Below are 16,692 nucleotides of genomic sequence, written 5' to 3' on the forward strand. Positions count from 1 at the left end.
CTCTCCAGGCTGGTAGCTGGTTCCAGGAGGCTGCGTGTGTATCCAACTCCCCACAGGGAGGTGGAGACAGACTCCGGGCCTTTACTGACACATCTGCTTGTGTTTAGATGAAAAGAAGCTGCGTCTTCTGCCCTCTCAGTAGAGATCATGTTCTCCCACAAAATCCGAAGGCATGGGAATGGGTCCCTAATTTCTCCTCCAAGGACCCCACAGTCATTAGGGAGGAAGGCAGGGTTTCAGATACTCTTTTAGGGTTGTGTAAAATTTAGCAATTTCAGTGTGGACGTATGTTTTAATTTCTTAGGCATATACTTAAGAATGAAATCTGTGGGTCAACGGTAAGTTTACACTTGACCGATTGATTGGTTGAATTTCACTATGATTGATTTAGAAGAACTACCAGACTGCCTTCCCCAGCAGCTGCACCATTTTACTTCCAGCAGCTTAGGAGAAAGTACGTGTGTGTGGGCTGCCAATCCTCTCCTCACCCTGGCACTCAGTACTGCCCTTGGTCCAAGTCTGCAGTCCCAGCACAGCACCCACTCACAGGAAGACTCACCCACACAGAGTCCCAGAAGCACAGGGATGGAGACACGAGCTGGAGGAAGGGGAGACCTGTGTGCCTAAACCGGAAAGATGATTCCTGAGCTCAGCCCTGCTGCTCTTAGGGCTCCTCCTGGTTATGTGTCCTGAGTCCCGAATGACACTGGAGGTCAAAGACCCCTGAGCTGAGATGGGTGGGCTGAGGGAGGATGGGTTCTGCTGGAGTCTGATGGGGAGCTGAGTGTAGAGAAGAAGGAAATAGCAGGAGAAAAGACCCAGGATGGAAAACAACAAACATGAGGAATAAGAGCTCCCAGTCAAGGCTTCGTTACGGGCACTGTCAGAGAGCAGGGAAGCCTGCAGCCAGAGCAGGGTGGACGTCTTTGGGTTCAAAGAGAAAGGGCTCTGAGCCCAGAGACAGAAGCAAGGATCCCCGGCTGGGCCTGGAGGAAGCCCAGGGACAGAGCAGGAGTCGAGGACTCAAGGGAACCACTGACTGAGCTGATTCCTCCTGTGAGTAAGTTACCAAGGTTTGTGGTGCAGAGGCTGGCTTTGAGGAAAAGCAAGTAACTGATGAAGATCAAGATTTTGTTCTGGAGGAGGAAATGGCAACCCACTCCAGTATTCTTGCCTGGGAAATCCCATGGACAGAGGAGTCTGTCGGGCAACAGTCAGTCCATAGGGTGGCAAAGAGTGGGACACGACTGAGCAGGTATGCAAAGCAAAGGATTTTACTTAAACTTAGAGGGAACTTTGGTTAGTTCAAATAAGAATCCATATCACATCCTTCTCCCCCTCCTTTTCAAAAGTGCTCCTGGCATGTATTAGACAAGGTGAAGACACCACGAACTCACACAGTGTCCCAGGACACTCAGCACTTCTCAGACGATTTTGCAAGTCAGTACTTGCCACCTGTCTTTGGGTATTTTCTAAATATACCAACATCATTGGCATCATGAATCCCGGAATCCAATAAAACTGAGGAGGAAATGACACGTCCAGGAACCATCCCACATATTTCTAATACCTGTGTAGGTTGCTTCAAAAATAGTTCCTCTGCTCTCCTCCTGTTTTCCTCCTTCCTTGTGAAGGGCGTGAAGGTGCACCAGCTTTTTTGAGGTGCACATCCTAGGGGGCATTTTATCTCTTTCTTCTTATTACCCACATGGTCATACCCATCTGCAGGTAAATTGGTTACTTGAGAAAACCCTTCAAGCTTTCAATAACAGGATATCTGCCAATTACCGTTTTATTTTTTTTAAATTTTATTTTATTTAACTTTACAATATTGTATTGGTTTTGCCATATATCAAAATGAATCTGCCACAGGTATACATATGTTCCCCATCCTGAACACACCATCCCTCTGGGTCGTCCCAGTGCACCAGCCACAAGCATCCAGCATTGTGCATCGAACCTGGACTGCCGACTCGTTTCATATATGATCAATTACTCTTTGAATATTCCCATACAGATACAGATCCGTACAATGTAAATAGCATCTGAACAGGATGAATCAGATTTACCTTAATGTCCTTTAGCTGGGGAATGGTCTTGTCTGTAGGTGTGTCATGGCAGACTGAGACAGTTCATTCTCACCACCCGTCTCCCCGTTCCCATGCCTCCAGTTCCCTCGGGACAGTCATCCTACTCTGTGCTTAGCACCATCCAACCCTCTCTCACATCTCCTGTCTCTAGAACCATTTCTACAACCCTTCCTTTCAGCAGTTTTTGACTGACATTTAACATTGCAATAGATTTCGTGTGTGTTTGCTAAGTCACTTCAGTCGTTTCCCACTCTTTGTGACCCTATGGGCTGTAGCCCACTAGGCTCCTCTGTCCATGGGGAGTCTCCAGGCAAGAATACTGGAGTGGGTTGCCATGCCCTCCTCCAGGATCTTCCCAGTCCAGGGATTGAACCTGGGTCTCTTATGTCTCCCGTGTTGGCAAACTGGTTCTTTACCACCAGTGCCAACCGGGAAGCCCCTTGAATTGATTAATATTATATATTAAGGAAGGACTGAGGAAGTCCTTAGTCAAAATTTTATTCTATCACTTCTTATCATATCAGAAAAATCACACTGCCTCCAGGATTTGCTTTTATGGGTCTCTTAATTTTTTGGTAGAATGCAGGAAGAGAGAGACTGTGCTTTGTGCAGGAACTAGGAATCACTGCCTCTTGGTCTCTTACATTTGAATGAAGGCTTCTTGATTCCATGTGAATGTAGGGGTGATCACATACTGTGTTCGATTATCTATTTTTATAATTTCCTAATGATTCATTCTCCATTCATTGAGTCCTTAATTATGTTCTTTGACTTAGTACTGAGCTTACTGAAGGGTCTCTACCACAGTGCTAGAAGCAGGGACGTAATGACAAGGGAGGTTTGCCAAGGCTCCTTTACATTTGGTGGCCACTGACTTCCTAAGCCTCATCCTCTGAGACAATCTCTGAGACCATGATAGCACATCCATTCCCCACCCCATGACTTCTGCAACCAGCCCCTGCGTTCCCCCACGTGACTCTGGCTTTAGCACACATCTCACCAGGACTGCCAGGGACAGCAGTCATCAGCACCTTCAGTTCCTCAGTGATCCAAGCAAGATAACGTCAACTCCATAGACTCCAGTAAATGTCTATTATTGCACAAGGAACGCCTGGCTCTAACTCGTTGCAGTGATTTCCTCCCTGCATCTGATGACCACCTGACAAAACATCCTAATTACCTGTACTTCAAGTAAAAGATTTGCTTCTGAAATTCAGGGCATTTCATTGAATGTTGATTTACAATGTTGTTTTGATGAGGTTCATGTCCTTCTTTGAATGCATTTTTAATTGCTGAAATGGTTGATTTTTTGCTCTAGTAAACTACTGTAACTTAACAGTTTAGGCACGGGAGCGTGAGAGGGGACTTCTCTGCTCTCGAGGCACTGTGTTAGGTTCCTAGACCTCTGTCGTGAGCTGCCCACACTGAGGTTTGAAACCATCGGTATTCATTCTCGCCCACTTCTGGAGGCTTGAGGTCTAAAATCAGTGTGTTCTCAGGACCACACTTCCTGGTGAGGCTCTCGGGGAGAATTCTCTTTACCTTTTCTACCCCCTGGTGGTTCCTCGAGTTTCCGGGCCTGTGCCTCTGTCTCGACATGACTGTCTTCTCTGTGTCTCTTCTCTTCATATAAGGGTCCAGTCATTGGATGAGGACCCAGCTTGAGTCAGTACGATCTTATGTTAACTAGCTATGTCTATGATCTATTTACACGTAAGGTCACACTCTGTGATTAGAAATTAATTGGGGGTGGAGTGGGGGGCAGAGGAAGTTCTCTTCAGTGCGGTACAACCAGCGATCCCATCAGCCAAACTAAACACTCGTAAGAGTTTGGAGAGAAGCCATGGCAGTATTTTTCCATACCCACGAGGCATTTATCTGTATCCATGCGATCCTGAGCAAGCCCGCGCAGCGCGGACTCTGAGCGGTCAGGACACGAGGCCCTGGAGCAGCGGTGCCGGCGGCGGCGCTGGAGGACGCGGCGCTGGGCGGCGGCGCTGGAGGCGGCTCAGCGGCCCCGCAGGGCCGGCCCGAGGGTGTGGGCGGCTCTGTCGTGGCTCCGGCTGCTTCTCCCCCCAGAACCCAGAAGGGTGAGGGAGAGATGCACTCGGGCTTGTTCCGGTTTCAGGGCCACTTCTCGTGGCAGCAGTTCAGAGCCCCAGGAGGTGAAGTCCTCGTTTCAAGGGTGGAGAAGGGAGGGCAGCACGGAAACTGGCTGCGCCGGCAGGGGCTTTTCCTGAGGCCTTCCTGGAGGGTTAGCTCCAAAGCCGAGGTGTATTTACTGGTGGAGCCCTGCTGACCCAGCTCCCTTGTTTAGATGCTGTGCGTGTTTGGGGAGAGAGAGACAGAGGGAGAGAACGTGTAGGGAGGCAGGGAGAGGAAAAGAGGGGGAAAGAGAGAGAGAGGTGGAAGGGAGGGCGGTGCAGAGGGAGGCAGAGAGACTGAGCCCTGCGGCGGACGGGGGTCCTGGAACCGTGACAGCTGAGTGCTTGAGGCTGGAAGGCTGCCCCCAGCACACACCTTGGACCAAGCTTCCAGGTGCCTATGGAGGCATTATCACTGTACGAAGCGTCAACATCTCAAGGGCCTGTGTTCTGTCTCCAAACTTAGCTACCTGAGAATCTCCTGCGTTCACAGGGGCAGGTTTCCCAACCTGCCAACATGTCACAAAAGCACAGTGAGCTTGTCGCCTCCCTCAGATCTTCCTGATGAGAAACGCCTGGGAGCAACAAAGACAAAACTCCTTTACTGATGGATCAAGACTGCACAGGCCCACTCACAGGGCTTCTGCTTCCCTGGCTCATAGAGATTCCTGTAAGCTGTGAAGAGTGCAGCGTCCGAAGGGCAGTAGTTTAGCTGAGAACGACTTGTTCTGAAGATAAGATAAGGCAAGGTGATAGAAGGAGTAATGACAACTTTTCACTAATAACATAACTTCTCAAATCTTTCACTATTTTCAGATTGGGATCTTTTGGAGACCCAACCAGAGGAGCATCTGGCAATCTACTCAAACTAAATGTGATATTTCTACCTATGAGTTTACACCGGACACATTTTTATGTTATTCCTGATACTTATTCAAACACAAGGAGATACCAAAACTCTGGAGTGTTTAATGGTTATATAGTTTTAAGATACATTGGGTTAAACCCATGAGTGAAACTTATAAAATTTCTTGCCAGTACAGTGTGTAGTATTCAATTAATATACCACCTTTGTGTTACTAATCCGATCAAAATTTCTTCTCTTATGAAGGTGATTCCTCATTTATTTCATCTCTGGAAATGTTTAGTGATTCACCCTGCCAATAGCAAAGCTCAAGACTCTACATTAGTCACACAACCAATGAGTGTTTAGTGGTATACATCTTCATCTTAAGTCAAATAGCACAGGGAAATCCATCTCATTCAATAAAGTACTAGCTTTCATATTTAATAAATGGCTATCACTTTTTGGTATTTTTTTACTATCATTTCCTATGATCGCATTGTTCTAAGTGTTTCAAGGTCTCTTGTATTGAGAGGTAACTACATTTGTTGTCGATTAGTCTCTCCGTCGTGTCTGACTCTTTGCGACCCCATGGACTGACTGTAGCCCACCAGGCTTCTCTGCCCATGGGATTCTCCAGGCAAGAACATGGGAGAGGGCAGCCATTCCCTTCTCCAGGGGACATTTCCAACCCAGGGATCAAGTCCATGTCTCCTGAATTGTCAGGAGGGTTCTTTACCACTGAGCCACTGGGGAAGCCCAGCTACATTAATCCATAGTGTAAAAAATTGTCATTTGAGGGGGATTACATAACCCGCACTCATTCTTTTCAGTTTCTTGTTTGTACAGCACAGCGTGTAGGAGTTTAATCCATGTTGCTTCAGTAGTTTTTTCCTTTTCATCTCTAAGTACTCTTCTTGGGTTTGTATTTTCGTTCACCTGTTTTGTTCAGCTGTTAGACATTTGAGGTTTTGCCAGCTTTTTGGCCATTACAAATAAGGCTTCAGTGAACATTTGTGTGTTAGTCCTTTTGTGGTGGATGTATTCATATCTCTTGGGTAAAATCAGGATGTGGCATTACTGGTCTGATAATAGTCTGGTCATGCTTCTAACGTTGTAAGAAAGTACTGATATGTGCCACTTGTATACTTGAGAAAGACTTTCTCTAGACGTGCATTGCTGAGCCAATGAGATATGTGGTTTTCTGGAGACATCACGCAGGTGGCAGCATAGGAGACCCCAGCGTCCCCTCCCTTAGAGATCAGCAGTGTGGCAGCTGTTCTTGACCAACACACGTCCCGACAGAGAAGCGAGAACATGTGATGAGGGTGTGAATACACTGTGAAGAGGGTGTGAATACACTGTGATGACAGTGTGAATACACTGTGATGAGGGTGTGAATGGTGCGTGAATGGTGAACGGTGTATGAAGAGCTGTACTTATTTAATGTATGACGTCAGGAGTTTTGAGGTGAGTATATATCTGTGAAACCATCATGCTAATCTATGTAGTAAACATATCACCTCCAAATGATTCCTCTTGCCCTGAGAAAAGTTATGTTTTGGGATATAAAATTTGTCAGTTCTTTGCTTTATGGGTTGGTGGACTTCAGGGTCATATGTCAGCCCTTCTTCTCACTGGATGCTCTCCCAGTCTTATCCCATCTCTGCCTTCAGCCACAATTACCATATTTCTCTTGGTAGCTCTAACATATGTATCATCTGTCTTTCTACTTAGAGACTCAGTTCACATCCGAAGTCTGAGTTCTACATGCTTATATCTAGGCTCACACATGGGTTACAGAGCCTTCCATGTTCTGACAGCAGTCTGCCTTTTTAACCTCATCATGCTGCACTATTTTGATTTCTATAAACGATAATATCTTTCTATATGATCTTTTCCACGTGTGGGGGGTCACTTGCAGTTTGTTGAAAAAAAAAAAGATGAGCAACAAATGATATGAACAAGCCATGGTTTTATTGATAACCCATTTCAGAAAATTAAAAAATTTAGACCTGTAAGGGTCCCACATACCACCTGAACTCAAGTAAATATGAATGTCTAGGTTTGAAAAGTAAAAATAACTTTTGAAATAGGAGCTATGATATTTCAAACTTAGTAGAAGATAGAGTATGGAGATAACTTTTTAAAATATAGTGAACACATTGTCCAAGGAAGGGTTTTCATGGGGAATAGAGTAGGTTACATGTGTTTGTAGAAAGAGAGAGACAGACAAACATATTTTATCCAATACATAGTGAGTGGTGACTGTGAGGTTGGAAAGGAAAACGAATCCAAGGGCACCTGTGCACCAGCATTCAAGCTCCGGGAACAGCTCTCTGAATGTCCCCGAGTGTGGCCGCTGCCCAAGGACGTCTAAGGGGAAGAGACTCGGCCACAGAAGAGGATGCTGTGGGTCTTGATGTGCTTGATGAGGAACAGGAAAGGGTGATTGCAGCGGAAACTCTCAGAATTTCTTCCTGCTCTTTCAATAATTTCTACACCAGTAGCAGCTGAGGCCTCCGTGCCCTCCTCGCTCACCTCCACAAAGCACTTGTGGACGACCTCTGACACCACCAGACCGCGTCTCCCGGTCATGCCCGAAAAGTCGATCACCCCATCACGGAAGGCGTCCACCATCCCCAGGACTGCTCTTTAAAAAATTGTTTTACTTGAATTCCAGCCTTACCATCAAAATCAATGGTTAATGACGGCAATACTGTATATATTTACGGTTTTCTCTGAAACTGAAATGTTTTGTTTGTGACGTGCAGATAGCAGGTCAAATCAAGGCTCCTTAATAATCTTCCACTGATTTCCTCTAGGAAATCAATGCTTTGTACTTTTGTGCACTAATGGAGAGAAAGAGTCTCTTTGCTGAAGACCGTGGACTAGTGATTTTGAGAGTCCCACCAGTTCTAATATTTTGGTAGATTATAATACAGGAGTAAAAGAAAACAAACATTTATATTCAGTTCATGTGTTGCTTTTTTCTTTCTTAGCATATAGTGTGGCAAACTGAACCTAGGAAAGAGAATTGAGAAACATGTTAGCAAAACATAAATTAAAACTCAAAAACCAAAACAAAATAAAACAATCTACCAGGCAGAGAGGATTCCCATATTTTCATCCTCTGTTCTAATAGTAGATTATCCATGGTCAGTTACATGAACACTTTGATATTGTGAAATAAATGTGATCATAAAATCCACCATTTTAAGCCTAGAACCTGACACATTTTGATAAATGTGCACATGAAAACGCTACCACACCCAGAATACAGAACGCTTCGTCATCCTCCAGGGTTCTCTGCTCTGCTTCTGAGTCAGCTGTCCCTGAACAAGCCCTGCTCAGCCGGCAGCTGACCTGCCTTCCGTCAGTCCAGGGTAGACCTGCCGTCTCTAGCTTCACGCAAACGGATTCCGACCATGTCCTCTTTCATGTCTAGCTTCTGTGGCTCGGCACTGTGTTTTCAGATTCATGAGACTAGGTGGGATATCAGAAGTTGATTACTTTCTACTGACAAGCAGTGTTCCATCATCTGGATAAACCACATTTGTTTATCCATTTACTCATTGACGGGCATTTTTGTTGCTTCCAGTGTGTGGCAGCTATACATAATAATTGTTGTCTAGTTGCTCAGTCGTGTCCAAATCTTTTGTGACCCATGGACTGTAGCCCGCCAGACTCCGCTGTCCTTGAGATTCTCCAGACAAGAATACTGGAGTGGGCAGCATTTCCTCCTCCAGGGGATCGCCCCAACATGGAGGTTGAACTCACGTCTCCTGCATTGCAGGTGGGTTCTTTACCACCGAGTCACCAGGGAAGCCAGTGAATAATGTTACTATGCCCAGAAGTTTGCGTGAACGTATGTTTTCACTTCTCTTTGAGTAGATAACTAGGAGCGAAATTACTGAGTCAGATGATAAATACATGTTTAGTTGTATAGGAAACAGCCAGTATGTTCTCCAAAACGCCCATACCATTTTCTACTACAAGCAATGAGTGAGCATTGCAGGCGTCCTGAAGACACACCAGTGGGTGGTGTGGCCCGTCTTCTTCATTATAGCCGTTCTCGTGGATGTGAGGTGGTATCTCATTGTGGTTATGCATCTTCCTTTTGACGAATAATGTTGAGCATCTTTTCATGTGCATATTGACCCTGAGTATATATTTTTTTGTGAAATGTCTGTTCAGATCTTTTGCCCATTTTTAATAGATTGTTTGCTTTCTCATTATTGATGTGCAATTGCTTTTAATATATTCTAAATAAAAATTTTCTGTCAGATATATTTTTCTTAATGGTGTCATTGAAAAGCAGTTTTAAATTTTAATGGGATCCAATTCATTAATTTTTTCTTTTATAGTTTCTATTTTTCTGTCTTATTTGAGAAATCTTTGTCTATCTCAAGTCTGCTAAGACTTTCTCCTAGAACTTTTATGATATTAGCTTTTGCATTTAGATCTATGATCTATTTTTTTTTTGTATACCCAATAGTCTTTGTTTTATTTATTTATTTATTTTAATTGGAGGCTACTTACTTTACAATATTGTAGTGGTTTTGCCATACATTGAAATGAATCACCAATAGGTGTACATGTGTTCCCCATCCTGACCCTCCCTCCCACCTCCTTCCCCACCCCATCCCTCAGGGTCATCCCAGTGCACCAGCCCTGAGCACCCTGTCTCATGCAACGAACCTGGACTGGCGATCTGTTTCACATATGATAATATACATGTTTCAATGCTATTCTCTCAAATCATCCACGCACGGGTTTCATGCGTGGGGACAGTGGTCAAGATGGGGAGGGGGATGTCTGGTCTTTATATGGATGGGCACGATTAAGCAGGTTTGCAGGGTCTGGGCGATTGCAAAGAGCAGGACAAGGGTGAGTGAGATAAAGTCCATTCCCCAGTATTGCAAGTCCCCACTTTCTGAGACCACTTTCCCTCTCCTTCTCCCACAGAGTCCAAAAGACTGTTCCATACATCTGTGTCTCTTTTGCTGTCTTGCATACAGGGTTATCGCTACCATCTTTCTAAATTCCATATATATGAGTTAGTATACTGTATTGGTGTTTTTCTTTCTGGCTTACTTCACTCTGTATAATAGGCTCAAGTTTCATCTACCTCATTAGAACTGATTCAAATGCATTCTGTTTAATGAGTAATATTCCATTGTGTATATGTACCACAGCTGTCTTATCCATTCGTCTGCTGATGGACATCTAGGTTGCTTCCATGTCCCGGCTATTATAAACAGTGCTGCGATGAACATTGCGGTACACGTGTCTCTTTCAATTCTGGTTTCCTCGGTGTGTATGCCCAGCAGTGGAATTGCTGGATCATATGGCAGTTCTATGATTTATTTTAAATTAATTTTTGTGAAATATGCTTTGTGGTCTTGCAGAAACCAGTACTTGAGAAACCAAGCACTACACTCAGAGAGTTAGAGAACTCAGGTTTATTACGCCGGCAGGCCCAGAGGAGCTAACACTCCAAGCTCTGAGCCCTGAACAAAGGGATTACAGAGCTTTTACAGACAGACTGTAGTGGGCAACACTAGCTGTTAACAGGCTGGTTTAAACTAAGGGGTTTCATGCGTGGGGACAGTGGTCAAGATGGGGAGGGGGATGTCTGGTCTTTATATGGACGGGCACGATTAAGCAGGTTTGCAGGGTCTGGGCGATTGCAAAGAGCAGGACAAGGGTGAATGAGATAAACTCCATTTCCCAGTATTGCAAGTCCCCACTTTCTGAGACCCCGTGACCTACGTGATCCAGACGTTGCAAGGGGCAAGCTGAGTTACAGAGGCAGAAGGAGAAGGAGGTTATGTAAAATTTTAACTTTTCCTCTTCAGTGGCTCATTATTATTAATGTGGACATTCAATCGTTCCAGCCACTTGTAGTCTGAAAAGACTACATTCAACCTCAGGTGATTTAAGTGCCTTGGAATCTTTGTGACATGTACACATGCTGGATCTGCTTCTAGACCCTCTTCTGGTCCCCTGATCTGTTTCTATCACAGGTCACCACCTCTTTATCCCTGACAATAGCCCTTCCTGCGGTCTAATCTGTCTAATAATAATGTAACCAATTAGGCTTTCATATGGCCAGTGTCGGCAGGCTGTGCCTTTTGCCATCCTTTCAGTTAACCTGTATGTGTTCCTAAGTGAGGTTTTTAAAAAAGATTTATTTATTTAGTTAGTTTATTTTTGACTGCTCTGGGTTTTTGTTGCTGCACGCAGGCTTTCTCTAGTTGCCGTTCTCGGGCTTCTCACGCAGTGGCTTCTCTGGCTGTGGAGCACAGACCCTCGGGGGCAGGGGCTCAGCAGCTGTGGCTGCCTAGCATGCGGGGTCTTCCTGGACCAGGGATTGAAACGGTGTCCTCTGCATTGGCAGGCAGATTCTTGACCACTGGACCACCAGGGAAGTCCTGATTTTTGTTTTAAGTAGACATTGTAGACTGGGATGTTGTGGTTATCCCATGGATGTAAAATGGACTCCCCATCAAAAATAAAAAAGTTGGATACTGAGATTAATGATTCCACACAAAAATGTTAATTCCTCGTGTAATGAAGTTTCTGGGGAGCCTGTGGCAGGGTTCCTGGCTACCGGGAGCCTGCAGGGCTTGACCATGGTTAGGAGCTGGCCCGGGGAAGGGCTCCTGGGCATGGTCAGGCTTGCTTGGCTTGCACTTCCTGCAGGTACCGGGGGAGGGAGCTCCAGGCCTTTCCTTGCCAGCTGGCTTAGTTTTGTGTGTGTGTGTGTCTGTGTGTGTGTGTGTGTGTCTAGGGTGGGGGTGGTTAGAGGGAAACAAAAAGGGGTGGGACTAGAATGTTGTCAGGAGAAGGCAATGGCAACCCCACCCCAATCCTGCCTGGAGAATCCCGTGGACAGAAGAGCCTGGTGGGCTACAGTCCATGGAGTCGCAAAGAGTCGGACACGACTCAGTGACTAAACCACAGATAACAGTCAATTATCAAAAATGAGTCACTCTTTATTACACCGGTTCTTGCTTTTAAATATAGTCTGACAGTTTCTCTCCTTTTGTGTGTGTTTGTGTATCAATCGCTCAGTCCAGCCCTTTGTGACCCCATGGATGGAACACCGCCAGGCTCTTCTGTCTATGAAATTTTTCATGGAAGAATACTGGAGTGGGTTGCCATTTCCTACTCCAGAGGATCTTCCCAACTCAGGGCTTGAACCCGAGTCTCCTGCACTGCAGGCAGATTCTTTACTGTCTGAGTCCAACAAGTTTGCGTGCCCCATCAGAGAGAGCTCAAACAAACTGAAATGTCAGAGTTTGGAGCAGAGAAAGGTTTATTGAAGGACTAAGCAAGGAGACGCTAAGAGTTGGACACGACTGAGCGACTTCACTTTCACTTTTCACTTTCATGCATTGGAGAAGGAAATGGCAACCCACTCCAGTGTTCTTGCCTGGAGAATCCCAGGGACAGGGGAGCCTGGTGAGCTGCCGTCTATAGGGTTGCACAGAGTCGGACACGACTGAAGCGACTTAGCAGCAGCAGCAGCAAGCAAGGAGAATGAATGGCGTGGGCTAAAAAAACAAAAAACAAAAAACTGAACTCCGCGGTGATTTGGAGGGAGAACTTTTGGTAAGCAAAATTTGGGGTGAGCGCTGCAGGGCCTATGATTCTCTTCCAGTTGGTTGTTAGCAGGGTGGCGCTCTAGGAAAGTTTTGTCAGCCAGAAGGAAGTTACCATCCCCCACTTGGGAGGGGGGCGGGGCTTGGTTCCTGCAGAAAAGCTCAAGCATGTTCTGTATGTATATCCCTTGAGGCGGAACCAGGATCCCACTGTAATGTTGTGCTATAGTTTCTTAATTGTTCCTTCTTTGTTTCTGCATTTCCTCCCTTGCCTGATCAGCAACTGTTTGAATCTGCCCTTTGTTACCCAAGGGCTTCCTCTCAGAGCTCAGCTGGTCAAAATTCTGCCTGCAATGGAGGAGACCCCAGTTCAATCCCTGGGTTGGGAAGATCCCCTGGAGAAGGGAAAGGCTACCCACTCCAGTGTTCTGGCCTGGAGAATTCCATGGACTGTGCAGTCTGTGGGGTCACAGAGTGTCGGACACAACTGAGCGACTTTCACTTTGGTGCTCAGGAAAACCTAGGAGACTACAACCTTTTTCTTACGAATAACAAGCTGGGACAAGAAAAGGATTTTGTGACCAGGAAGGTCCCACATGGTCCTACTTGTTTTCACTTCCAAGTTACGATTGCACGCTCAGTCACTCAGTCATGTCCAACTCTTTGTGACCCCACGGACTGTAGCCTGCCAGGCTCCTCTGTCCAGGCAAGAATACTGGAGTGGATTGCCATTTCCTTCTTCAGGGGATTGAGAGGGTAACAGGCAGGAAGGCCAGGGGTCTCCAAACGGAGGAAATAGCCTACAAGTGTCAGACATTTTTCTCTCTCTTAAGCGGCAGGAGGAAACAAACTAGCGATATTTTTTCCTTCTCTATACAAATTTAAAAAGAGGTTTCCCTTAAAATACTGTGTTGCCATAATGACACCTGGTTTCACCTGAAGTTAACTATTCTCAAACCTTGAGTTAACCAATGCCGTTTTCTTATGGAAATGTTTGTCTTAGGCTATGCTAATGTACTATACATTTACCCCAAACTCTTGTCTTCAAGTTCCGCCTCTTGGCTCAGAACCTACTTGACAAACCAGTATGTTATACTCAGATATTCTTCCCCTAATCTATGTAAACGAAACTATTTGTATGGTGATCTGCCCTTCTTCAAGATTCAAGTTAGTCATTTTATGGCCCAGGATGAACCATTTGGTGCCAAGATTATCCCAAAATGCATCTTATGGGTAAGGGGCCTGGTACCATTCTGAGTTTTAAGACATTCCTTTCTTTCATTAACAGACTGCTAGTGACTATATAACATCCAGCTGAAGACTAGCAGGGGGTACTCTTTCTGCCCCCTTCTGATGCCTATGTCAGAAGCTTCCTCTATCTCCTTTATACTTTAATAAAACTTTATTACACAAAAGCTCTGAGCGATCAAGCCTAGTCTCTGGTCCCGGATTGAATTCTCCTCTGGGGGCCAAGAATCCCGGCGTCTTTGCGTGATTCAACAACAACCTTTCAGGATCTTCCCGACCCAGGGGTCAAACCCACGTCCCTTGCGTTTCTTGCATTTACAGGTGGATTCTTCCTGCTGCACCACCTGCGAAGCCCAAAGTCTCACCCTTGTATCCCCACCGGCAAGGTAGGAGAGTTTTCCTTGGTTCACGTTCCTTCCAGTATTTGAGGCGGCCAGATCTTAACATGGGCTATAATCCTTTCATATTCTGGTTCCAGCCTACTTCTTCAGGCTTATCATGCTCTACTCTGGTTTTGAATTTTTCTTTTTATAAATTCATATGTTTCCAAATTATCTTTCCAATGTGTGGCAGGCCACTTGCCCTTTGTTGAAAAGAAAGAAGGAAGAAAAAGCAAAGCACCAAGTAAACGGAAAAAGTCCTGTTTTATTGATCACCTGTTTCATAAGAGCAAACATTTTCAGCTTGTAAGCGTCCCCCATATCACTTAAACGCAAATAAATGTGGAGGTCTAGCTGAGTAGATTTGAATAATAGATGTGATTTTTGAAACAGCAGATATATTATTTCAAAGTTTGGTGAAGATAGAATATTGATATATCCTTTTATCATATGTTGAACGTTTTGTCCAAATGGAAGCTTCCATGGGGAAATAGAGTAGGTTTACATGTGTTTGTGGAAAGAGAGGGAGAAGGACAGACATGCTCTTTCAGAGATTATTTTCTTAGAGATGACTATGAGGTTTGAAAGGAAAACGAATCCAAGGGAACCTGTTACACCACCATTCAAGCTCCGGGAACAGCTCTCTGAATGTCCCCGAGTGTGGCCGCTGCCCAGGGACGTCTAAGGGGAAGAGACTCGGCCACAGAAGAGGATGCTGTTGGTCTTGATGTGCTTGATGAGGAACAGGAAAGGGCGATCGCAGCGGAAACTCTCAGAATTTATTCCTGCTCTTATAATAATTTCTACACCAGTAGCAGCTGAGGCCTCCGTGCCCTCCTTGGTCACCTCCACAAAGCACTTGTGGACGACCTCTGACACCACCAGACCGCGTCTCCTGGACATGCCCGAGAAGTCGGCCACCCTATCACGGAAGGCGTCCACCATCCCCAGGGCTCGCAGTGTGGGCACGAGGTTGTAGCTCTCTTCCACTTTAAACCGAGGCAGGTACAAGTCCACTTGTCTCTTCCTCATATTCTGTGGGCTCGTCCACGCTATTAACTTCTCAGCAGTGAGCTGGTCTTCAAGCTGTAACAGTGGAAAAGGAACAACTGTCAGGATTCTCAGCGGTCATGGAGCCCACCTAACTTTGGATTGAATTGTCTGGAAAACAATTATCTTCACAGTAAACATGAATACAGGAGGTTCAGTTATATTATACATATAAACTCACTATATTATATACATATAGTTATATATTGCATGTATCTCATTGTATATTATAAGCTGAATATTTTGTAATATTATATGATAAACTGAGCCTTCTGTATATATATGTATATATATCCATACATAACAGCAGAAGCATTAAATAAATTTATTTTGTAAAAGATGAACTATATATCTTCACTTCTTAAGTTGCCAGATCACTACCTGTTTCATTTTCAAATAGTCTTGTCTTGTTAATGTCTTTTGTGCATAGTTTTTGCATGATATAGTGTAGAACCCATTATTATTCCTTTTACTTGCTTGACCTCTTTGAAAACGTTTCCTGTATAGATATGTTTCTCTGATCAAGTTTAAACTGTTACATAATGCCACCATTAAGTAGAGATTCAGTGTATGTGTTTACTTAATTAATGTTTTAGGCATCGTGTGTTAGTCCCTGAGCTACCGCACATATATTTTACGTGTGGCAAGTTCACTGCAAATTCAGCATCATTGGCTGTTACAGTAATTGCAGATGGCCATCTATGGAATGACTTTTATATGCCGGATATTGTTATTGGTGTCTTTACAAATTATCTTGAACCCATATAACAATGCTAAAAGGAAGATTCACTTTTTTAAAAATTCCCAGCAATGAGGCTCCAAATAACTCTGAGAGAATACTTCTAAATAGAAAGTGAGCATCAAGATAGGTTGGTTTGTCTCCTGTCTATGAAGCATGTGACTCAGTCTGCAGAATGGAGCTCAGCATTGTTTTACTTTGTTTGCTTTTGTTCATGAGTGAATTTTCATATATTTTCCATGAGTCATCTACATTTGAGTCTTAGTTTCCCCTGTCTTCAAATGAATAGACTGCAGTAGGTCAAGTTTTGATGGTTGCAAAATATTAACATGTGAGCCAAGCATATTATTTTTTGAAGTGACATTCTGGTTTTCTCAGAGTATTACTGGGGCCTGTGAAGTTGAGATTTTCTACATGTTCTTCCGTATCACACTATAAGGTCTATTTTTTTGGAAAGTGACAGGATGCCAAGTTCGCCTTCATGATCTTCCATTAGACTCAACAGAGAGGAAAGGACACACTGCAGTCTCTTGCTCTCCTGGCACAGCACCAGCGTTCTGTGAGCCGCCCACACAGGCGCTGTGTTG

At 44.7% G+C, this 16,692-nt stretch overlaps 1 protein-coding gene across 5 annotated transcripts in view; it reads right to left on the reverse strand.

The window, feature by feature from the left end:
• Window positions 1-16,692, reverse strand: part of LOC123331101 (serpin B3) — a 33,042-nt gene that overhangs the window by 9,348 nt on the left and 7,002 nt on the right. The window contains exon 8 of one of the 5 annotated variants that reach the window (XM_045164007.1): window positions 14,562-15,402. The exons of the other annotated variants lie outside the window; for them this stretch is intronic. Coding sequence (XP_045019942.1) covers window positions 14,998-15,402 — 405 coding nt within the window. The 3' untranslated portion in view covers window positions 14,562-14,997. Of the gene's footprint in view, window positions 1-14,561; window positions 15,403-16,692 lie in introns of those variants that run through there. 5 annotated transcript variants of the gene reach the window in all.

The sequence above is a fragment of the Bubalus bubalis genome, chromosome 22 (genome assembly GCF_019923935.1).
Source record: "Bubalus bubalis isolate 160015118507 breed Murrah chromosome 22, NDDB_SH_1, whole genome shotgun sequence".
Lineage (NCBI taxonomy): Eukaryota > Metazoa > Chordata > Mammalia > Artiodactyla > Bovidae > Bubalus > Bubalus bubalis.